This window comes from Lissotriton helveticus, chromosome 12 (genome assembly GCF_964261635.1).
Source record: "Lissotriton helveticus chromosome 12, aLisHel1.1, whole genome shotgun sequence".
In the NCBI taxonomy this organism is placed as follows: Eukaryota; Metazoa; Chordata; class Amphibia; order Caudata; family Salamandridae; genus Lissotriton; species Lissotriton helveticus.
Window position 1 is genome coordinate 850,974,489 of NC_136073.1, and position 24,959 is coordinate 850,999,447.

The following is a 24,959-nucleotide window of genomic DNA, read 5'->3' on the forward strand; positions in this document are numbered from 1 at the left end:
TGGAGCTAAGGGCTTATACTAGTCATTATAAGCACAGAGCTACTCCACTGTCTGCAATGGAGTTCTCTACATTCCAATGTTCTAATAGACTTGGGTAGATACTGGCCATGGGGAGACTTTCTTGTTATCATAAAGGTGCTCACTTCCACTTTGACAGTCTATAGAAATCTCTGTTGGACTATCTTTCCAGGACCATCCACTTGGCAGTACTACACCAAAGGTGCAGGATTCTTGGCCTTTTCTCATAAAAACAGGTGTGTATGTGGGGGCAATAGAGGGATCCCAAAGGGCTGTAAAGATTACAGATCTTTAGTGTTTCTCAGAGATAATCTGCAGGACAGAGTGAAAAGGGTGGTTATGTGAGTGTGTGTGGGAGGGGGTTTGCGGGTCTTTGGAAGCAACCAATCTTTGCTGCTTTAACCATTATAGAGAATTTGTATTTTCTCATGCTTTTATTCTCCATTTCTCCTCAAATGTAACAAAATAGATTTGTGCATAAAACATCTTTTTACATCTTACTTCTCGAGAGAAAGATAAGCCCTTGAACTGCCATTTTTCTTCCGTTTTTTTCCAGGAAACATAAGCAGCACAAGAACGTCCGAAAGGGATGATGTGAGGTAGGCGTGGGCTGCTGTGGGTGAGCAGTTCTGAATCTGGGAAAGATCCCTTGCTGAAAAACTATCATTACAGGTAACTTCTGCTTCCCAAGCAATGGCTCCTCCCTAGATAGACCGTTAGACTCAAATACAAAGCAGAGCTAGTTTGAAGAGTTGGCTTCTGAGATACGCAAGGTCCACCTGCCAGTTCTGCTGGACTGATTGAGTAGTACCTATTTAGAGTGGCGCAGTGCATGACAAATTATGAACTGGAATGCTGTTTGTTGCAGCAGCTGCCCTAAGTAGAGTAGTAACCCCATATGTGGGGCCCATGCTTACTGTGCCACAGGACTCAGTTTTTATGCATCCTGACGAGGGCTAACTAGATCAAAAGTAGTGTGTGGTTACTTTTTTGTTTCTGTCTGAAGGGCACTTGGCCTGCATGGACGTCATTCGGAAGTCGCAGTTGCGACCCCTGGTTTGTCCCCTGCAAGCCCTGGCACTGTCCTTGCGATCCTCGACTTCAGGCTCCAAAGGACAGCACAAGGAACAGACCCTGCTCAAATGGGAACAGTCCAGATTGAACTGCCATGCAGGGTCCTGCCTGAATTTGAACACAAGCAATCCATGACCGGTTTCACCTTTATTAAGGCTCATCAGCCAGGGATAGCTTGGTTCCAGTGGCACAGTGAACACCCTACTTTTGCTATTGGAGCAGGATCAGGACTGACCTGCATATGGCTGGATCCAAATTGAGGTGGCTTGGTGGGCAACGAAACAATGGGAGAGAATGCCACCCTGAGCAATTGGAAGTGGTTAGACAAACTGCAAACATTCCTCCCATCACCTTTTGCGTGTTCTATGTGGCAAACACAGCAGATCAATAATTTTGTAGAAAACATTGCAATGTGACATCATAAAAATTGTAAAATATATGTAAAAACTATGACCCTTCCTAACAGACTCTGCTTCTCCTCCTCCCTTTTCTCCTTCTACACATACAGCACCCTTCCAGATCCAATTGCCATCACCCACTTATCCTACCTAATCAACTACCTCTAAATTACTCTCCACAAACCACTACCATACACACCATCACTAGAGGCTACAATATCTCAATAAATTGTGAAATAAGGTCTTGATAATAGAGCCTCAAATGAACTCAAACAATTACAAGCCAGAATAGCTCTCCAAGATCGACGAGAAAAATGAACCAGATAGTAGTACTAAGAATAGGAAAAATCACCTGAGAGAATTAAACAGATTTGGAGTCTAAACAAAAGAACAAGAGTACATCACAAGGTATTATTTAGCCCTTAGGTAATGGAGTGGTTCATAAACTGATGATTGGGTGGAGGGCCCAGATAGCTGACACCTAAACAAAGTTAAAAAAGCGAGCGAATACCAAAAAATGAAAATCAACCTATCAAATGCAACCCCAACTCAAAGAAAGAAGCATTAAGAAAAATCAAGGGGTGTTTGTAACCTTTACTGAAAAAGAACGTTCTGCATGTCTGCAGGCAGCATCACTTGTCCAAGACACAGAGCAGACACTCAGAGCAGTAAAGATCGAAGACAGGGTAAGTCCATATTTAGCACTAGCCGATCCACAAAAAAGCAGGGAGGTCAGCAAAGACTCAGCTAAAGCTGAAGAAAACTTTACTTAATGATCTAAATCCATTGCGGTTTGTGACTAAAGGGGATTCACATTCCGCGCATTATTATGCCAATAGTGACTGAGCTTGTAATGCAGCTTCTTGATTTGATTTTACTCTCCAAAGTCACACAGTAAAGAAACTTACCTACACGTGTGATCTTAGATGGGGCCTGTTTCGTCAATGGTGTGGGTCTGCTTGCATTGCTGGTGCTGTTAACTGTTGTGATGACTGGCAGTGATTGTAACATTGGGGTAGTGGATTGAGCAGGCTTACTTGCTGGGGAGATGATAGTTGTAGTAGTACTAAGAGTGGTGGTAGTGGCAGCATCTGAGACAGAGTTCCCTAGGACTAGCTCTAGCGAGGGAATGGGCTTCCCTAGCTTGGTGTGTAACTTGACCACCTGAAACATAAATAGGAACTAATGAATTGTACAATTCAAGATACACATTACAACCTTCAGAAGCAAAAGGACAGTCATGAACAAGTGAAAGTTAAAAAGCGGACTAGGTTAATGTAGCTCACTGTTAACAGTTCAATCCCATCCTTGGTAGACTGAAGAATCCAAAGAAATGCAAGAGTCCCCAATTTTTTTTTTTAAGTTAACAATTTTTTTAATTAAATGTTCAAATGAAAAATAAATTAAGTAGAATAAAAAAAGAAAAGCAGGTCTACGCAAAGTCAAAAACATAGAAGAATATTATTGGGCCAAAAAAAAAGAGGCAAGAAATATCAATTATGGGGAGAAAAGATTGAAGACAGGAATTTAACATGCAGAGAAGTAGTTCTGCAGGACTGAGTAACATTAAGCAAATTATTCAGAATAAAGGTTTAAAGGAAAAGAGTTCTAAGAAGGTATTTGTCATATTTAACCAATCCAATGCTGCCCCCACTTTCAAGCAGACAACATGGAAAGCTTGGGTACCAGCTTCACCAGAATTTGGCATTAACATTTAATAATAAACAGGCATCACTCATTTCCCTTTGGGGGCAATTACATGCTTCTCAGCATAAAAAAACAATCAAACTAGACCTCTTTTTAATAACAGTGGAGCATTTGTTGGAAGTGAGGAACAAATTGGGTTTTTGTTGGACAGATGTCGACTATGAGGCTTTTGAAATGCTATGCCCCAATGCCTAATATTCTGGTGTTCCGCTGTGATTTTTAGCGCCCTGAGCTCAGAAATAATGTCAGACCACTGGAGGAGCTAACGGTAATGTATTTACGCTTTATCAAAATCTTAACTGATCCCGAACACCAGGGAGACATCCAAAGGGTACCCCTATTTTAGTGAAAGTGAATATTGCCATCTTAACCAGGCTCCCTGGCATCTGAATGTGGTGAAGAAAAAGTTACTTACCTTTGCTAATGATATTTCTGGTGTGTACTCTCTACCTGCACATTTGCGGTTCAGTGACTAATCCCCAGACACTACACTGAATTTCACATTTTCTTTTAGCTCTCTTATGCTGGTCCAGGACGCTGGCTACATCTCAATACCAGAAATGAGGCCAGCGTGATGTCAATAGGGCCATTTAGTGCTCACCAATTCAGTTCATGGTTAATTTTTTCCATGGCCTTAAAAGCAGAGATGAGTACGGGACAGATCAATTTGAGGTGTTTCAATGAAAAAATCTAACATTATTGGTGATCTATGACATTCCTTCAGAGGGGGAGGAGGGCAGCATCAGTGAGAAATCTGCAGGAGGGTATCCACCAGAAAGATTGTTACCAAAGGTAAGTAACCTTTTCTTCTGAGGGATACTTCTATCTGGGAATTTCTCACCTGTTAAATGGATTTCAAAGCAGTACCTTCACCAGGGTGAAGGAATTGTAAGAGGAGGGAATCGTAAAGCACTGATGGTACAACATGGCCATACTTCTTCACCTCTGAATGTAAGGAATAATGCTTGGTGAAAGTGAAGAGATGCCCATGTCGCCAAATAAGAGATCACAACAACAGGGACAGATTTTGCAAGTGCTGAGTTTGATGACTTTGCTGTTTTTAGAATGAACGGTACAAAAGGGGGTGGCAATGGACGGAGCATCTGAACAAATCAAACACTCACACCCAGTCAACAGATCTGGGTTTAATCCATCACCGTTCTTTAGCCCACTCTGCCACCCCAGTTCAGACATGGCCATATACAAATCAGTCTGACCCTGTGCCTCATGGGAACAGTCCAGCCCGAACTGCCAAGTCATGCCTTCCCTGGACCGGAATCAAGCTTCCTAGGACCGGTTTCTGGCATTTCAGCCGTCTTCAGCCAGGCTTGCTTGAAACCAGTGGCAAAGTGAGCAAGGGACTCAACGTCTGAGCACACCCTGCCAACTTATGGCGACAAAGCGGTACAAAAGGGGGTGGCAATGGACGGAGCATCTGAATCAATCAAACACTCACACCCAGTCAACAGATCTGGGTTTAATCCATCACCGTTCTTTAGCCCACTCTGCCACCCCAGTTCAGACATGGCTATATACAAATCAGTCTGACCCTGTGCCTCATGGGAACAGTCCAGCCCGAACTGCCAAGCCATGCCTTCCCTGGACCAGAATCAAGCTTCCTAGGACCGGTTTCTGGCATTTCAGCCGTCTTCAGCCAGGCTTGCTTGAAAAATCTGTGTAGAGGCTCCGTAGCACGGCAATCTGGGATAAAACGTGTGTTCAACCACGGTGTTTTTAATCGGGCCGGGCAAGGCGGGGCCGCTCGTCAGGCCGTGGAGGTCACCAAGGTTCCCAGAGAGGCGACTTCGGTAGCGGAAGAAATTACTATGATTCCACTCGCGGAGGTACCTTCTACCCATCCCACAGGAGGTTCAACAGAGGGCGTTTCCAGTCCGGCAACAACAGGGCGAACTTCAAGGCCCAGCAGCCCACAGGTGAGCGTTGTAGACCTTTCTCTTCTTCCTTTGGGGGGTCGCACTCAACACTGTCTACGTCAGTGGCAGGTGCTAACTCAGGACTCCTGGGTGTTGCAAATCATGCAGGGTTTTCAGTTAGAGTTTTAATCTCGTCCATTTCAGTCAAGTCCCCCAGCAAATCTTCATTTTTCCAAACAAGATTGCAGCAGATAGCTGCTTCCTAGATAGGAGTGCATTAACAGGCCATTTGTTGAATAAAGATATCACTAAGGAAACGTCCCACAGACCCCTATATTTGGGCTGGGGAGGGTTGGCAACCCTAATACCTTTAAGCAATTTGCATACTACCAGGTGCATACCTACCGGTTTCCCGTCTATCTGGGCATGCCCCGCAGAAATGGCCGATCGGAAGTTGTTAACTGATCGATAAGCCAGACCTTCCGCCGCCTTATCCGACAAAAAATTCAACACATGGGGTAATTCCGCCCCCACGGGATCCAAACGTCGTTCCACGCACCAATCCACCCAGTTCTTCCAGGCTGAGGAATACCGTTTTCTGGTAGAAGGTGCCCAGGCCTGTCTGATAAAGTCCGAAGTCCTGTCCGAAACTCCTGGCATTTGCCATTGTTCCCTGAAAGCCTCCATGCCATTAGCGTGAGCCTGCCCTCTAGAATCAATGGATGCTGCTCCTGAAGAGGACCCAGCAACAGCGACTCCAGTAGTAACCTGGGAAGATCGTCCGATGAGATTGCGCAATTTGCGTTGCCTATGAGGCATATGGCCAGTTGGGTCCAACCTGCCAAGATATCGGGGTCTATCGGGAGAGAGGACTCCTTGGCCGCCAAGGCCATTTCCAGGATTTTGGCCAAAGGGCCCACAACGTCCAGCAGTTTATCCTGGCATCCCCGCCAGGCGCGGTCGATGCCACGTTTGGGGTCCTTTGAGAATTTTCGCAGGAATGTTAGCAGACTTGCATCAATTTCGGGCGTCTCCGCCACTTTGTCCGGCAGCTCGGGGCGCGGACATTCGGACTTTAGGCGATTGCGTACTTCCCTGGGGAAGTTTTTTCTCAGGTTTTCATGAAGATAGGCCGAAACAGCGGGAGGAGGCACCCAGTCTGAGGATCGAGGGTGCCTGATGTTGGAAGGATCAAAGATGAAAGGGGTAGAGGGAGGATCCGCCCCTGACGGCGGAGTTGTCTTCGCCTTCTTTGGTGGGGGAGGCTCCTCCGAGGTGTTGGTGTCGGTATCTGTATTTGTAGTGGCAGTGTCGGTATCTGTATCTATGTAGGTCTTAGACTTGGCTTTGGCCTTAGTACCGGAATAGGAGTGTTCAGCCGTCCCACTAGCGGGCAACGTGGAAAGAGCCTGTGCATGTGGCAACTGCACTGGGTTAGAAGAGCCCTGGTCAGATGTGGAAACCTCTGACTTCTTCTTATGCGGCTTTTTGTAGTAGCCGTGTCTCTTGGCGAAGCCCTCTAGCTGCTTCCTGATAGGGCGCAGAGCCGCCGCTAAAGCCTGTTGAACAGTCTGCGGGACCGTGGTCTCCATAGCCCTGTTCACAGAGGACTGGACCGAGGCGTCCAAAGCATTTACCAGGTTGTCCTCCAAAACAGCCTCCTGCTGTCCGTCATATGCCTCCTCCTCCGCATACTCTTCTGGGTATTGCTCCCACTCAGCCATTTTCAGGAGTGGCGTGAAGCTATAACAATAGCTATATGCAATACAATTGAAAATGAAGTTCTCTGTGAGTCCCTTTCACAGCCACAAGGAGAGGTAATGGGGGGGTCAGTCCACCAGCACACAAAAGTTTTACCTAAAGAGCCCCTCAGCAAAGCTGTAGTCTGAAGGGTCAGAGACCCAGGACAATGCAATAATAAACAGAGCGTGTGCTCATTCTCTTGTGGCCAGAATTTTACAACCTGCTACAGACGATCACTAAGGCAGAGCGATCGTGAGAAAAAAAATTTGAACTATGGGCATATTCGCGCTAACGCGCCGCCCAAACGCAACTGAAAACCGCTCAAAACAAGCCCAAATTCAGCTCGTTGGGGAGCGCGTCGCCGCCGAGAGCCACCCGGTATCTGTAGCGTCACAGGGCGATGAGGGAAGCCCTTGCGCATGCGCGAGGAGCGCGCGCCTAATGGGGAGAGATTACTAACCGGGAACAAAGGCTCACTGAACAAGAAGGATATCGGTCTGCCCCCGGTCAACGACCGTCACCTTCGCACGCCCTATACCGGCGTGAATATAGCGCCACCGAGGAATGTAAATGACAGCGGGCCAGAGCGACGCGCTAACAACAAAGCGCTCGCCCGCTAATGCACAATCTCCTCAAACTCTAGTCAGAAATTACACAAGGCATATATCATCCTAAACATAGCATCATCATGTCATACATAAATCGTAATCTTCATTAAAAAAGAAAGCTATTAAAATCACTACAAAACATGCAAACCACAGCACATGGAGGGAACAAAGTGCACTTATCTCGCTGTGAGAAGCAAAGAAAGAGGAAGATGGCAACACGCTAAGGGTTCTTATGGACTGTGGGGGCGTGCCTATACATATGTGCATCATGGGAAATGTCGTTTTGTTATACTGTTATTATGAAAATATGCATTTTCATTGGCTGCTCTGTTTTTGCAGTAAAGATCGAGAACCACCCCAGTTCAGACATGGCCATATACAAATCCTTCTGACCCTGTTCCTGTATTTTCTGGCATAGAATCACGCGAAATAGATACCGGTCCTCAGCCACGGCTCCACAGTTGAGACGCGAGCCTTTGTTGCCGCCCTTCACGATCATCATACTGATCAATGCGGTGTTTATTGGCACGGATTTACACATAATGGATAACGAATTCGCACTGTGACGCCAGCCTTTGCTGCCGGTTTTTACGCCTAGTCAAGTCCTTCTTCACGTGTCTCTACTTACATAAGATACGGATAGTAACGGACAGACACGGTCCACTTTGGATATTTACAAGGACTTTTTTTCCAACTACGAGGAGGTTTGCCCACTCCCAATCCCCGTCCCTCTTTGTCCTGACGAAGACCCGCATAGTAAGGGAAACCACCCCTACAAGAAACAGGGTCGGAACGTAGACTGGCTACACCTTAGATACCAGCTTCTACCGCTAGCAGGATGTGTACGGCTGTCATAGAAGCCTGGTTTTGAAAAATTTGTGGTGACTTTTGCAGGTTAATGTGGCCCCTTATTAGGGGACTACTTTAAAATTGTATTTTCAAAAAAAGAAAAATTGGATTTATTTGTCACCTGAATGAAGTTTGTATTATTTTTTCATCTTTTTCCCGAACCCCTCCACATCACTACCCCTTTCACCTTCCCTTTTTCTCCTTTGTACTTGTGGGCACGTTTATTCTTAAAAACGAAAAAAAGTTCTTAATATATATCATACAACCAGTAATAAGGTGTGCAGTACCTTGTGAATAAAAACATTGTACTTTAGATTTGTTTCTTTTCTCCTTTTTTATGCTATATATTGAGACTGTCAGCACGCACTTTATGCACCCCTGCCAGATGTTTTGCTACCACACAAATCTGGTGGTCCTGGGCCCAGGACCAGAGTCGTAGAGCCTCTCTGCAGAGACGATACGACCCTACTCCTCTTTGCTTGTTGATGTACCACATCGCGTTAGTGTTGTCTGTCAGGACCTGAATCGACTGACCGCGAAGGGAGGGAAGAAAGGCCTTGAGTGCAAACGTATTGTCCACAATTCTAAAGATTGATATGAAGCAATTTTTCCCCTGGAGACCAAAGACCCTTGACCACTAGGTCCCCCGGATGAGCTCCCCACCCTAGGGTGAAGGCATCCGTATTCACCAAGGCCACCAATGGAGGAAGATGAAATGGCTTTCCTTGTGACAGGTTGCCTTCCACGCTCCACCAAGTCAGGTCCACTGCAGTGTCTCTGGAGATCCTGACTGTTTCCCTGAGATCTCCGTTGTGTTGAAACGACTGCCTGCAGAGGCACCACTGTAGTGCCCTCATGTGCCAGCATGCATGATTGACCAACAGAATGCAGGAAGCAAACAGACCGAGCAGGCGAAGGACCTTCAAAACTGGAACAACTGCTCCATCGTGAAACAAAGGGATCGTTTCATGAATGTCGAGAATCCTTTGTGAGGCGGAAAAGCTCGGCACACTGTAGTATCCATTTCTGTCCCTATAAACAGGTTGCGCTGAGAGGGTACCAGGGGAGATTTGGGCACATTTATTGAAAAACCCAAGTTGAACAACAGCTGAGCTGTTACTTGAAGATGATGAAGCACCATCTCCGGCAACTCTGCTTTGAGCAGCCAGTCATCCAGATAGGGGAAAATTGGAATCCCGACCTCCTGAGATGAGCTGCCATCACCTTTGTGAAGACTCGAGGTGCAGTAGTAAGACCAAACAGAAGGACCGCAAACTGGTAGTGCTAAGACCCTACCGTGAAACAGAGAAAATTCCTGTGCGACTTCAGGATGGGGATGTGAAAATACGCATCCTATAAATCGATCGACACCATTCAGTCTTCCTGCTGCAGCGCCTGAAGACCCTGAGCAAGGGTCAGTATCTTGAATTTCTCCTGTTTGAGGTAAAAATTCAAAACCCTGAGGTCCAGGATCGGGCGTAATCTGCCATCCTTTTTGGGAATCAAAAATAAAGGGAGGAGCATCCCCGACCCCATTCCTGCTCCGGGACCACCTCTATTGCACCTTTTTGCAATAAGGCGGACCTCCTACTGGAGAAGGAGCAACTGATCCTCCGAACAGAATCCTTGGCAAGGAGGGTAAAGAGGAGGGAATTCCCGGAAGGGCGTGCCCTTTCTCAACAAGATTTAAAACTCAAAGGTCCATAGTGACCGATTTCAAATCCTGTAGTATATGGGACAGCCGACCCCCCACAGGACCCACATGCTCCAGGATGGGTGCTCTAGGGCTGCTTTCCTGCATTACCAGGAGGAGTAAGGGAGGTAGAGGAGGAAGAGGTGAATTGATGGGTTGGCCCCCGAGGGCGACCCCTGTTTTTCCCTCTGTAGGACTTGTAAAGAGGGTTTTGTTGCAGTTGTTGCTGAGGCTGTCGTAGGCTACGAAAGGAAGACCTTCCAAACCCTCGATACCTTCTATTACCAAACCCCCATGACTGAATTTGCAACCCTAAGGACTTTGCCGTGGCCTTGCTGTCCTTGAATCTCTGAAGTGCAGAATCCGACTTCTCTCCGAACAGTTTTGACCCATCAAACGGAAGGTCAAGGAGGGTAGCCTGCACATCAGGAGAAAACCCAGAGGATCGGAGCTAAGCCTGTCTCCTGGTAACGATGGAGGAGCTCATAACTCTGGCCGCCGAATCAGCTGTATCAAGACCAGACTGTATAACCTGACGAGCTGCAGCCTGTGCATCCGTCAGAACCTTCATAAAATTACCACGATCCTCGTCAGGCAACTTGGGCGCTAGTTGTTTAGCAGGATCCATCAGGGCGTGTATATATCCACCCAGCAAACAGGTAGCATTGGTTAACTTTAAAGCCATGCTAGAAGAAGAAAGGACTTTCTTAGCCGATTGCTCCAACTTTTTAGAGTCCCTGTCGGCAGGAGCTTGAGGAAATGCGCCTGTAGATTGTTTAGAACAGGAGACGGATGAGATTAAAGGAAGGCAGGGTCCCCTGGAGCAGACCTGTATCTCCTTGCCCAGATTTCGAAACAGCAGGAGCAGAAAGAGGTTTACGCCAAACTTCAAGGATAGGCTCAGTTAAAGCCTCATTAAAAGGTAACAAAGGCTCAACTATAAAGGATGGAGAATGTAAAACCTCTGTAAGTAAATTAGGTTTGTACTCTGCTGTAGGCAATTGCAAGTCCAAAAGCTCCGCAGTCTTTAATAACTGAATGAAAGGAGCAACCTTTAGTGATGGTGTGGTTCTTGATGAGGAAAGCTCCCACTCCGGTGAAGTGTCCAGGCCACTAGCCTCTTGAAGACCCTCAAAATCGTCAAGAGACTCCTCGATTTCACTTTCTTCAACCTCCTTTCTTCGAAACTGCTCCTCCTCCCACAGTCTCTGAGCCTCTCTCCTCGAACGCAACTAAGCGGCGTCGGCGGCACCATAGGGGGACTGAATATACGGTGTCGAAAACCTTGGTGCCGGAAACTGCCAAGACTGCACCGACGGCATAAAAGGCACGAAGGGTGCCTGGGCATATTGTTGAGGCACGCCCAAATTGAAGGCAAGTGGACCCACGGGACCCGAAGGTGCTCCAGAGGGGAAGGCAGCCTTAGAAAACAAGCCATACATAGCATTTAAAAAATGCGAGGGATCTGACCCCGGCCCAGGAAATGGAGGGTACGGAGCCGACTCAGGTTCCACACGAGGTACATCCGGCGCCAGAACAGCAGGATCCACAGGCAGAGCCACAGGTACAGTCTCACGCACAGGAGACGGGTAATCCTGAACCGGTAAGCCCTCCGAAGTCGGAGAGCCACTTGGCGCCGGTGACCGCGCCGGGTTACCTTTAGACAAAGGAGAATGAATCGGAGTCGCCTGAAGAGATGGCGAAGGCGATGGAGATACAAAGTCCTTTTGTCGACGTTGAGGTGCCGGAGAAGGTGACCTCGAAGCCTTTCCCTTTGACGAACGACACCGAGAGCCATGCCTCCTCTTCTTTTTATGTTTTCTCGACTTCGAAGCATGCGAGGTCGACGACTTCGACTTAGATCTTTTCCGACCCCTCTTCTCTTTTCTTGCTTTTGCCATGAAAAGCTTGGCCTCACGCTCTTTCAAGGCCTTTGGGTTCATTTTACGACAGCATGAACAGCCCTCCACGTCGTGGTCCGATGACAAACAGTCTTCATGGGGGTCAGTGATGGACATGTGACCTCCACACTCTCTACAGGGCTTGAATCCTGACTTTCCTGTAGTCGGCATCATACAGCTACAGCTAAACCTGGAGAAATAACAAAGTAACACCAAAATAGAAATGGAGAGTCCAAGAAAACAGTTACGTGTCGACGGCGCAGAAAAAAGGGAACTGACGTCATCACGTCGACGAGGCTCTCATGTCTCCGGTGATATCATGCGGAGTCGCGAGCAGAGTCGTGCATTGTGACGACCTCAACGGCGAGGAGACCTAACGAAGAAAAAAAAAAAAGAGGTTCCCGCGGAATGCTGGCGCAGGGCATATTCAAAAGGTGAGAAATCCACAGGCAGATGTATCCATCAGAAGCAAAACATTTCGGAGCTGAAATCACTTTGGTTTCATGTCTGACCTCTTGGTTCCAAATCAGAAAGTTTTTGATTCGGTCTGAAGATACCTTTGTTAGATTTGGTGGGGGGGGGGCTTCTGCTGAAAGTCATTCTTTCGGTGCAGAGCCTGCAGGCATGGGTACCAAAGAGGATTTTTGGTGAGCACTATGGCTTTTATGCAGTGGCAGCGCATGAGCATGTTTGTCGGTGGAAAGAGACTTTTTATGTTCAAATCAAGGGCATAGGTACTCCAGATCCGACGTTCTAGGTAGGATTCTACCATTTCTAAATCTTGTTCCTGTTCCGATTCTGAACCGGAACTGTGGATTGATATGAATCCTTCTTGGGCTGGTGATGCCTCCTCATCTTGATCGTGCAGACCGAAGATATCTGATGCGTCGTCAGGGTTTCTGCGCTGAATCTCGAGATGGCGCGCATGTCAGTTGGGAAAAGTTTTCATTGACCGGAACGATTCACATGCTTCACAAGTATCTACTTTATGCTAAGGCGAGAGGCATAGGTTTCAGACCGCATGTAGATCTGTATGGGGGTACTTGGAGTGGCACTGCGGACAGAAACGGAACACATTGCGGTCCATTAGCAGCTAATTTTCTTGGTGAGCTGACCGAGTGGAAACGATGGAATCGGGCGTGGCCCATAGGCCGAGAGTTCACTGGTCTATCCCAACCCGGAGATATTCAAGACGTAATATAAACTACCCAATAGAAACAATACAGTTGAATGTAGATAACTAGCTAATGGAGGCCAAAATAATGATCTCGAACCGGAACGAGAGGGAGTACATCTGAACCCGTTGGCAGAAGAAACGTTGAGTCAATGCCTATGCGCATTATTACCGAAGGTAAGAGTCACATTGCCTCGTGAATCGAAAAGGATTCTCCAAAGAAAAAGAACTTGTAATCATCCGAGTCCAACATTAGATGGCAGACATATGCAAAGCATGTGCATCTACAGCCACACATGCCTTGAAGCACAAGTTACTACTTGTGTAACGATATATCTGTAAGAGACATTAGTTAGCGATAGATTCCTTACCTTAGAATATCCCCAGGCGTCAGACTGGATCCGGAAAATTTTGCGTAGCAATACCCCTGTGCGCCGGCAGGAGTCGTCCGTGGCTCCGCGTCCGTCGTCAGCGTCGTTAGCGCCGGAATGACGTAGTCGGAGTACTTAGACGCCGCCCACGCGCGCTGACGTCAGTTCTGATACACAGCTTTTCCGCACCAGATACGCAGAGCCATGATAGAACCAACACTGGTGCCATGAAACTAGGGCCCTAAAAAGGGGATGACCTTAACCCTAGATATCAGTTCGCAGAACGGGGAGGATGGGTGGGTCGGTAAGGAATCTATCACTAACTAATGTCTCTTACAGATATATCGTTACACAAGTAATAACTTGTGCATCTGAAAGAGACACGTTAGTGATAGATTCCTTACCTTAGAATAGATACCCCAGCAATACCAACCCCGGTGGTGGGTCTGCGAACCAATAATCACACCAGAAAGTCCTGGAGGACGGAACGGCCAAAGAAGCCATCCCTCCGGACTTGGCTGTCCAGGCAATAGTGTCTTGCAAACGTGTGCAGCGAGGCCCACGTAGCTGCCTGGCAAATGTCCTGCAAGGGCACTCCCCGGCCCAGGGCAGTTGTAGTCGCCGTGGCCCGAGTGGAATGAGCCCTCAATCCAACAGGGGGCTCCTTTTTAGCCAAGGAGTAACATGCCTGGATACACAAGATGATCCACCGAGAGATGGTCCGCTTGTGCACCGCCTTTCCCTTCTTAGCGCCCACGTAACCAACAAAGAGTTGGTCATCCACCCCGAACTGGCGTGTGAGATCCAGATAGTAAGAGAGCGCACGTTTTTGGTCCAGACGGTGGAGCCTCTCTTCCTCTTTCGAGGGATGCGGAGGCGGAAAGAAGGTGGGCAAGGTAATGGACTGCCCGATGTGGAAGGCCGTGGCAACCTTGGGCAGGAAAGAGGGTCTTGTCTGCAACACAACCTTGTCCGGGTGGACAGAGAGGAAAGGAGGTGTGGAAGAAAGAGCCTGGAGCTCACTCACTCTCCTGGCAGAGGTGATGGCAACCAGGAAAGCAGTCTTCAGAGTAAGAAGACGGAGAGGACAGTTATGGAGCAGCTCAAAGGGAGCACACATAAGGTAAGTAAGAACAAGGTTCAAGTCCCACTGGGGCATCACGAAAGGAACAGGAGTGAACATGTGTGTAATGCACTTCAAAAACCTATTTACAATTGGGGACTTGAACAAGGAAGGCTTATCAGGTAGCCCTAAGAAGGCGGAAAGGGCAGAAAGGTACCCCTTGATAGTGCCCAGAGCAGAGCCCTGCTGGGCAAGAGAAAGAAGGAAGAGGAGAACCTCAGAAAGGGGTGCAGAGAGTGGATCCACAGCCTTTGCTGTGCACCATGCCACAAATCTGTTCCAACTGCAGGCGTATACCGACTTTGTGGAGGGACGCCTGGCTGCCAGAATGACTTTACAGACTTCAGGAGGCAAGTCAAATGGCCTCAACTGCCGCCGCTCAAACTCCAAGCTTGTAGGTGGAGACTGGACAGGTTCGGGTGGAGAACCATCCCCTGCTGCTGCGACAGAAGGTCCTCCAGAAGAGGCAGACGAATCGGGGGATCGACTGACATGCTGAGTAGCTCGGGATACCAGTATCTTTGTGCCCAGTCCGGAGCCACAAGGATAACCTGGGCCCGGTCGCGCCTGATCTTCTTCAGCACTCTGGGCAGAAGAGGTATAGGCGGAAAGGCGTACAATAGACCGCAACTCCACTCGAGACGAAAAGCGTCTCCGAGCGAGTGCCGCTGTGGAAATTCCAACGCGCAGAACTGATGACATTGCGCGTTCTCTTCTGTGGCGAACAGATATAACCGAGGCTCTCCCCACTGCTGAAAGAGGCCTTGCGCCACGTCCGAGTTCAGACGCCATTCGTGATCCATCATGCACCGACGGCTGAGTTCGTCCCCCCTGGCATTCAGATAGCCTGCCAGGTGATGAACCACCAGGGTCACGCCCTGATGTTCCAGCCACTGCCAGAGGCGCAGAGCCTGCTGGCACAGGGTCCACGACCCCAGCCCGCCCTGTTTGTTGCAGTACCACATGGCGGTGGTGTTGTCCGTGAACACCTGCACTACACTCCCCTGGACAGAAGGGAGGAATGCCTTCAGTGCTAGTTGAATCGCCCGCAGCTCCAAAAGGTTGATATGGAGCCGGGACTCCGCCGGAGACCAGAGGCTTCTGATCTCCGCCTCTCCCATGTGGCCTCCCCAGCCCTGGAGGGACGCGTCCGTCACAACCACGTGCTCCGGGTGGGGTAGGGAGAGGGATCTGCCACTGACCCAATCGCGGTCCGTGAGCCACCACTGCAACTGTCTTGCAGTGCCCTCCGAGATCAAGACATTGTGGTAAATAAATAATTAATTACCGGTTCTATTTTTCAGGATACTCATATAAACAGATAGCTCAATAAATAAGAGTCAAGATTCGAGGTAGCTGGAGTTTACAGGCTTTAATCAGGCATAAAGGACAGGAACAGGACAGCCTGCACGGGAATAGGATGGCAGCTGCCGGGGACAGGATCTGGGAATGGACAAGGGTAACTTTTAATATGGGTGCACAGTATATATATCAAAACAAACGCATTACATTCAATACAGTAGGCGTAGCAGTAGGCGTGATTCGTAACAGTCGCGAAAGATAAGGGCAAAATGATGTAACAAGAAGGCGTGTACAGGGCGTATACATAGACATGTGATGTAAACGTAACAGAATATGTCATAAAAGGGGCGGAAACATGGAGGGGGCTATCTGAGCAGCTGGGACCTCTAACCTAGTGGTGCGCGCAAACGGGCAATGACGTGTTACCAGGGAGAACTGGGGGCTATGACTTCTGCGCTAGAAGAGGAGACTAAAGTCTGGAGTGTCAGAGCGACATGTACCCAGGCATATCTAGTATCTGGTGTTTAGAGTACATGTTGATAGAATCCAAAAGTTATCAGGGCAAAGGCTAATAGACTCTAAGACTGGTGCATGCATTATTCTATATGTAGTGCGTGTGCGAGTAATATTCCATGAACATTAATACAGTATTTCTCTTACATGGAGACATAAAGGCTAGACCATGACGGAAACTATTGATGCGATTCAGTAGCTTAGAAATGCAGAGAAGGAAGGGCTGAACTGATAACTAGAACCATAACATATTCTTGGCAGACTGGGAGGCAGAGCCAGGCCGGGCCGGGCACTGCATGGCAAGAAGTAAGCTAAGGGTCAGGGATACAGGTGGGGGCTGTATCGCTCCTCGGAGAGGGTTCAGGAAACAGGAGCTGAATCTGAGTCCGGGCCCTTTTGGGGCCTAGAAACGGGGATAATTCAATGAATTAACGTGCACACTGTGAAATGGGGCAACGTAGGTTTACATAGGCCTAATATTCGTTGCTTTCACGAAGACTGGAAACTGGCATACTAGAGATGGACACAACTGTAATTGCGTCTTTAATCGATCAGAAGGGAATACATGCATATCGATCATACACATATAACATAAGATGGGGAACACGTAGGCACATATAACATGGCAAAATTTACTTTTCCACATTCCCTCCTTGTGCCCTACGTTTCCATCAGGAAACATCTATATTCATGATACCATCTATCATTTCATATAGCATCATTTGCTCGTCTCGAATTGTCTTGGAACGGGACTTAGGACTAGGAATACAAGAGGTAGCACAAATGCCGCAAATCGCAGGGGGTGGAGATGGACAGAGTCTCCGAATTAAGCAGAGTACTCTCACCCAGTCAAGAGATCAGGGCACACATTGTATACAGAGGCAGCAACTGAATATGATCATTACTGCAATACCTAGGAATGACAATACTTTCCATCCCCAGGCAGATATAATACTCCAGAGCCAACCGGACCATGTCCAGGTGCCTGGATTCTGGTGTAACTGATGGGCAATTTTATGAAGTCTGGTTATAGCTGAATAAACAGACGGCGCGTTATTAGGAATGAAAATGCAGCAACTAGATCCGATGACTCTACATGCTCCTCCTCTATCGGCCAGTATGACGTCAAGAACGAGACGATTTTGGAGCACGACAAATCTCATAGCAGATTGCTCTTCAGTTAAGTTACCTAGAGCAGAAGTAGTCTCATTCACTACTGCTTCAAGGGTTCTGGTTAGTCTACGTATTAACTTACTATTCTGGACAGGTCCTATAAAGAAGAAGAAACCTTTATTAAAGTCTTGATACTGTTCTAGAGTAGTTTCAGTTTGATCGACAATTGGGGACTCGATCTCCCTTCTATGTCTGACGTGTACTAGATGTGTGTTTCTGTGATAATCGGATGGGGCTAGAAAAACAGGTGGCAGTAGGAAGGCAATGTAACATGTTCCATCCCAATCGAGGGGCAGACGAACATATGCGGTCTGACCACAAACAAAATAAGAATGACGTGAGGCTTTGAAAATAGATTTCCCACTGTCACTATACTCGACAGTAGTAGTACAATCACTATGTCCTACATGTGCGGAACCATTCTTTCTGACACATAATTCGCCTTTGACTGGTAGTACTGAAATAGCAGGTAAATCTGGAGTAGTATCAGACTGAACATTCAGGACCATAAGATTCGAAGAATAATTACCTAAATCATATACTTCATTTTCTAGATCTAACCCTGTTCTGTGGGAGAGACCTTGCTTGTCTGGAAAACATGTTCTATTCAGAAGGGACATATCATTGGAGGATGACGTTAAAGTGGACCATGCTCCACACGAACCATTATGTGAAAACGGATAAGGAAAGAGTGGCAGAACTCCCTTCGGTGTCTGGAAAGGGGGGAGTCGACCACACACCCAACAATTAGTAGCATTGCTGGTCTGGTGTGAATAGTGTAACATTCTGATAAATGTGTTATTGCGCATAGCAAGACGATAGGATAGCTCGTGAGGAGGCAGATCACTAAATGTGTGCTCTACTGTAGTATTAGAAAACTTATTTACATGTGAACTTGGAAAACATAAATGTAATGCATAACTTGTGCAGGTAACCATAAGACTTAGAAACAATATAAAACTTAGAAAACTTAGAAAAACGATACATATTATAGAGTTTGATCGGACAAGCTGCCCTGATGCTGGGAAAACTGAAACTTCAGGTCCCACTGCAGAGCCCGCATCCGCCACCGGGCGTGATGCACCAGAAGGATGCAGGAGGCCATCAGCCCCAGAAGCCGCAGCGTCAACTTGACCGAGACTCGGGATAAAGGCTGAGAGATCGGAATCAGAGCCTGAATATCCCGAACCCGCTGTTCGGGAGGATAAACCCGAAACTGCGCAGAGTCTAGAACCGCTTCGATGAAGAGGAGCTTCTGAGAGGGACACAGGTGCGACTTCGGCACGTTGATGGAGAACCCCAGCAAGTGCAGCAGGTCGGCCGTAGTCTGGAGGTGGCAGACGACTGTCTGGGGCGAGCCCGCCTTCAACAACCAGTCGTCGAGGTAGGGGAAGAGTGACACCCCTAACCTGCGCAGATGAGCCGCGACCACCGCCATCACTTTCGTGAACACCCGTGGGGCGTTGGTAAGGCCGAAGGGGAGCACGGTAAACTGAAAGTGCTCGTGGCCTACCGTTAACCGCAGCTAACGCCGGTGGGCCGGCAGGACGGGGTTGTGAAAATAAGCGTCCTGCAAGTCCAACGCTACCATCCAGTCTCCAGGGTCCAGGGCAGCTAAGACCTGAGCCAAAGTCAGCATCTTGAACTTGTCCTTCCGGAGGAAGCCGTTGACGTTCCGTAGGTCCAAGATAAGGCGTAGGCCCCCTTTGCCCTTCTTGGGTACCAGAAAGTAGTGGGAGTAACAACCACACCCTACTTCTGGCCCAGGAACGCGCTCGATGGCCCCCTTGGCCAAGAGGGCCGTGACTTCCTCTTGCAGAAGTTGCAAGTGATCCCCCGACATGCGGTAGAATTGCGGTGGAATGGCTGGAGGGGTCGCCTCGAAGGGGAGGGAGTAGCCCCTTCGGACGATTTGCAGCACCCACCTGTCCGACGTGACAGTGCGCCAGTGGAAGAGGTGATGGCGAACCCTGCCCCCCACTGGCGTCACATGGGCCTGAAAACACGGACTAGGAAGGTTTTGAGGCAGATGCTACGGGGAAAGGTGTGGACTGCCTCGCCGTTGTCCCGACAGCCGCCACGGCGGTTTCTACGGCCGCCACCGCGCTGTTGAACATTCTGCGGTGCGTGGCTGGCAGCACGTGTGGGGGCGCCCCTTCTGTGGCCGCGAAAGGCACCCGATTGCTGGCGTGTGGCAGAGAGGCCCAAGGACTTTGCCGTAGCCCTGGAGTCCTTAAAACGCTCAAGCGCATGGTCTGCCTTGTCGCCAAAGAGGCGACGGCCATCAAACTACATGTCCAGAAGAGTGGCCTGGACATCGGCCGAAAAGTTGGCGGACATCAACCAGGCGTGGCGTCGAACCGCCACCGTCGTTGCCATAGCCCTGCCCAGTTAGTCCGTGGTATTAAGCCCACACTGGATGGAATATCGCGCTGCATCTCGATCCTCCGCAAGGGCTTGGGCGAGATTAGCCCGGACCTCCTCCGGACATTGTGGCAGCACGTCCGCGATCGTGTCCCACAGGGTGTGGGTGTAGCGGCCCAAGAGGCATGCGGTATTGACAGACCGCAGTCCCAAACTCAGGGACGAGAACACTTTCTTCCCGAACTGTTCGTATCTCTTGGATTCCCGATCGGGCGGAGCCGTTGGGAATGCGGTCTGGGACGTGGAGGCCTGGATGACCAGGCTCTCGGGGGTGGGATGGGTGGACAAAAAGCAAGGGTCGCCCGGGGCAGGGCTGTAGCGTCTGGCCACGTTCCTATCCACAGGCGGACCTGTGGCGGGCTTGGACCAAGTGCCCACAAGAACGTCACACAAGGCCTCATTAAACGGCAGCAGAGGCTAATTGGAGCTTGCCTGCGGTTTAAGGACCTCAGTGAGGAGGTTAGTCCTCACGGCCGCGACGGGGAGCTCAAGGTGTAAGGCCTTGGCCGCCCGCATCAACACTACACTGTAAGCAGCCCCCTCCTCCGTAACCACGGTGGGAGGGGAAACAAATACAGTGTCTGGTGAAGTCGTCTTGAGACTGGCACTCTTGTGCCAGAGGGTCCCCAGACCCCTCCCAATCACCTTCGTCACCCATCTCCAGCAGATCAGGGTCAATAGACGGGGCCGGTTCATGGAAATAGAAATCTCCAAAGGGCGTCGGTAGCGGCGCTCGCGCCAGAGCCGGACCGAAGGGAAGAGTGGGGACGGCGTCCACAGTGGGCGCCGGGGGCGTCACCCGCTGGGTCGGCGCCGGTGAGGTCGTGAGGTCGACCGGCGATGACCCAGATGCGGAAGCGGATCCAGTGAGGTCCTGCGGCGCCGGGACCGAAGTCGCCGGAGGCGCCGGGGCCGAAGCACCCGACCCGCTAGGGCCTCCAGCCGGGGCCGTTGGTCCCGTAGGCACCGCGGGACCCGGCTGAGAAGGGAGGGACCTCATGGCCATGAGGTACCGCTCAACCTCCTCTGGCGTTGCGTCATGCCCAGGGACCCGAAGGTATGGGGCATGCGGCGACACCTGCGACTCCGTCGGAGCCGCGTGGGTGGTGTCACCCGAACCCCCGGCCGCATCGTGCGAGCGTCGGGGTGGGTCGGAGGAACGATGACGTCTCTCCGACCTCTCATGCCTCTTACCTGAGGACTTGGATCCTGACGACCGATGTCCACTCCCGGAGCTGCGAGGACTCCGACCCCGCGACCGGTCCCTCGACCTCTTGTGGGACCGGGACCTGGAACGGCGCGGGGCCGACTGCCGGAGCTCGAGCCGCTTGCGGGACAGCTCTCGCCTAACTTTCGACGTCAGGGCCCGGCAGTCGGAGCAGGTGCGGTCGTCGTGGTCGAGGCCTAAACACTTGAGGCACCGGCGATGGGGGTCGGTAACCAACATCAGTCGGTCGCACTTGGAGCAGGGCTTAAACCCGGTCATCCCTACCGGCACCGTCGGAGTCGAAGACTCGAGTAAAGAAATGATCAAAAGATCAAAAAAGTTTAGTCAAAAAATGACTAAGGGGTAGAGCTTATCTGGATCTGCGCTAGCTGGCGCGGAAAAAAGAAGAAATGACGTCTGCGCACATGGGCGGCGTCTAAGTACTCCGACGACGTCATTCCGGCGCTAACGACGCCGACGACGGACGCGGAGCCGTGGACGACACCTGCCGGCGCGCAGGGGTATTGCTACGCAAAATTTTCCAGATCCAGTCTGACGCCTGGGGATATTCTAAGGTAAGGGATCTATCACTAACGTGTCTCTTTCAGATCATATTATTATTTATTATAGAAGAGATAGAGGAACCCACTGTGAGAAGTTGGCCTGATATATGATGCTCACTAGTTCTAGTGATCACCTTGTATCAGTCCAAACAACCCTTATGGTGATTGGTTGTAAGTCAACCTTATAGACCAGCTATCCTAATGGTAGCATCGACAAAGCAGTCTTAGGCTAAACTCTTTTGGCATGTGAAGCCAGCTGGTTTACCACAATATAACCCCTTGAATACCAGATGAAAGGACACCACACAGGTTGTTATGAAAATAAACAGTATATTTATTAATAACAACACCTCTGAACTCTTTATGAGGTCAGAGGGCTAAGCACATGACTATCTCTTAGGAAAAATACGATAAGTTGCACAAAATTACAATGGTGCCCTAGGGGCACGACAAACCATATACTAAGTAAGTGGAGTGTGAAAGTCGATAGAAGGAATGGAGCTGTGCAGAGGCTGTAGGATCGATGGGACCACGCTACACTAACTCTAGGTAAGTAATAGGAGGCCCACGGAACGCGTGTGCAGAGTGTGAAGTCACACGCGAGATGCGTAACAACGTCTATGGACAGTACAGTTCAAGTTAAAGGTAAGTACGGACAATCCTGACTAGTTAGGACTAAAACGACTGTGGAACTGGACACTAGGACAGTTAAACTACCCTTGAGCACCGAAATGCTCTCATTACCTCACCCACGGGCTGCGGGTGCATAGGTGTCAAAGTGTGTCGGGTTCTCGCGTTGAAGTCTATGGAGCCTGGAAGAAAAGATGCTGCAGGCGACCAGGAGGAAGATGTCCGGTGCGATCCAAGGGTGGATCGGTGAAGAAGAGGACCTGAAAGCAGAGGGGACAGTGTTCAAAGTCACTAGCCAGTGACCGGTGTGGAACCAGGAAGGAACCAGATGCTGTTGTCGCAATCAGGTGAAGAGTGGACGCTTGACTCTGCAGCCACGTGGACCAGGAGGTGTCTTCGACGACCAGGATGGAGGCACAAGCTGTCCCACGCAGGCTCTAACTGTCGGCGGTGTCCGATCCTGGATTGGAGTCAACAGGCCTTGGCAAAGGCAACCCACGCGGTGAGTGGAAAAGGCGTCTGGTGCGGACTAGGAGAGTCCGGGGTGCCCCTCTTTTGGAAGGGAGCAAGGGCCAGTCTGGAGCAACCAGACCAGCAGTGAAGATTTCAAGGTTCGTCGTCTAGGAGGCCACTAGCCAGCCGGCAAGTGACCAGACAACGCGTCGAGCAGCAAACAAGCAGAAGGGCCCCACGCAGATCTCGTGGAAGCTGGAGGGCTGATCTTCGGTGCAGGGGCTGCTCGGGGCTGGGGCTTCTCAATCCCCAAAGCACTTGGTCGACTTTACCTCGGGAGTCGTGCTGGAAGCGAAGTGCACGTTCTTTCAAGATGGCCGGCCCCACGTGTCTCGTCGCACCCACGGGTCTTAGCTTTGCTGCAGATGTGAGTTGAGGTCGGAGAGGTCTGGGAATCCGGGTCTCGTCGGGCTCTGAAGTCTGGATCCTCGAGGAAAGACGACAAAGTGAAGCCGCTGGACGCTTGATGGTGCCTGCAGTTGCAGGGTGGACACTCCTTGTCCACAAGGGAGGTTCTTCAGTCTTCTGTGGAGCAGAACGTCGAAGTCCAGAGTTTCTTCTTGTAAAGTTGTTCAGGATAATCTCCTTTGGAATGGGACCAGCTCCTACCTTTATTCTCCTAAAGGGGGCTGCACTACTGACTAGGTCCCTCCCCTGGGTGGGACCAGGAAGGGGGGTGGCTACACCCCCTATCCTTTGTCCGGTTTTCGCGCCAGAGCTGGGGCAGGGATGCCCCAGCAACTGGTTTGAACCGTTGTATGCACAGGGCACCTTGTGTGCCCCAGGCATGTCTCATTCCTTTCAGGCCTCCCTACCTCAATACACAAAATCCTGTCTGGGGTGGTGTTAGCACCTCCCAAGGCAGGAAACCCTTTGTCCAGGCCTCCCTTGCTGGAAGGACTCCCAGCAGCAGGAGGTCAGACTTGTGTCTGTGGTGGCAGCATCCATTTTGTGATGCCAAGGCTCGAGTTAACTTTAACCGGGGTTCACAGTTATATACATGTCGTGCCCCTCTAGAAGGGTGGAAAGCTACCCCCGTCGCCAGAATTGGCGAGGGGGTAGTATTCCAATTCGTATGACACCTTACTCAACATGTTTTGATAATGTTATACCAGAGTTAGCATTTAACCGTGAGGTTGATAATGCACTTAAGAGTATATGGTATAGCGTTATCATGGAACAGCTATTAGGACTTGGTTCCGCAAGCTGCAGACGGGCTCAGCTCATGCCAGAGCACCATCTCACATAATTCCAAGCACTCTGCCTTCAGGATTGATAAGGCCTGCCATAGGAGTGACTGATAGGAGTATATGTGTCCATTTTAGGGTTAGATATAGGTATACTATATCTATAGCAAAGGGTGATTACACCACCTTGCCACAGCTGTCTTGCAGCCAGTTGTGTCAGTTTTAGATGGCCAGCCAGGGGTGGCATAATACATGCGTCAGCCCCTGGTAGGCCCTGGGTACATCTATGCCCTGGATACCTAAGGTACACTGTACAGGGACTGGTAAGGTGACTCAGTATCCAATTAGATATGTACCTAGGGTACATGGAGTCCATTTTAACAGAGAGAGCAGGAAGCCTGGGGTCCTGAATAGCAGGATCCCAGGCCAACTAAGTCAAAAACCAGCAAAACACTAGGCAAAAAGTTGGGGGCAACCATAGTCAGATATCCACCTTCCTACACCCACCAGGGATATTACGTCTGACAAGAGCAACCGCACCCCCTTGGGACTAATCCCAAAAAAGATGGAACCATAATGGGCAAGGAACATGCATTAGAAGGTACCTACGCAAGATGAAAGATAGCCACAAACACAGGGAAAAATGGGTATATGACGACAGCTAAAGAAGAAGTACACAGGCATCTATATGCTCTGGTTGGTGGGAAAAGGTTTGTATAAGAGTTGCTTGTGGCAACAAAGTAACAAGACATTCCCTGTAATTGATAAGTAAGTATTACACATCGCCTAGCTAGGAAGAATCAGTGTAAGGGCAACAAGTCCGGCACCAGTCTCTTGCGCATTGCCAACAGACACTAGGAATGCAGACAAGAAGCCACAACGATGAAATCCAGCAGGAGGGAAAAAGGATACAA

General features: G+C 49.6%; 1 protein-coding gene across 1 annotated transcript in view; it reads right to left on the bottom strand.

Moving 5' to 3' along the window:
* The window catches only part of ZFR2 (zinc finger RNA binding protein 2), a 553,880-nt gene that overhangs the window by 362,474 nt on the left and 166,447 nt on the right, over window positions 1-24,959 (bottom strand). The window contains exon 7 of the mRNA XM_078669465.1: window positions 2,399-2,654. Within this exon, the coding sequence (XP_078525591.1) occupies window positions 2,399-2,654 (256 nt within the window). The remainder of the gene's footprint in view (window positions 1-2,398; window positions 2,655-24,959) is intronic.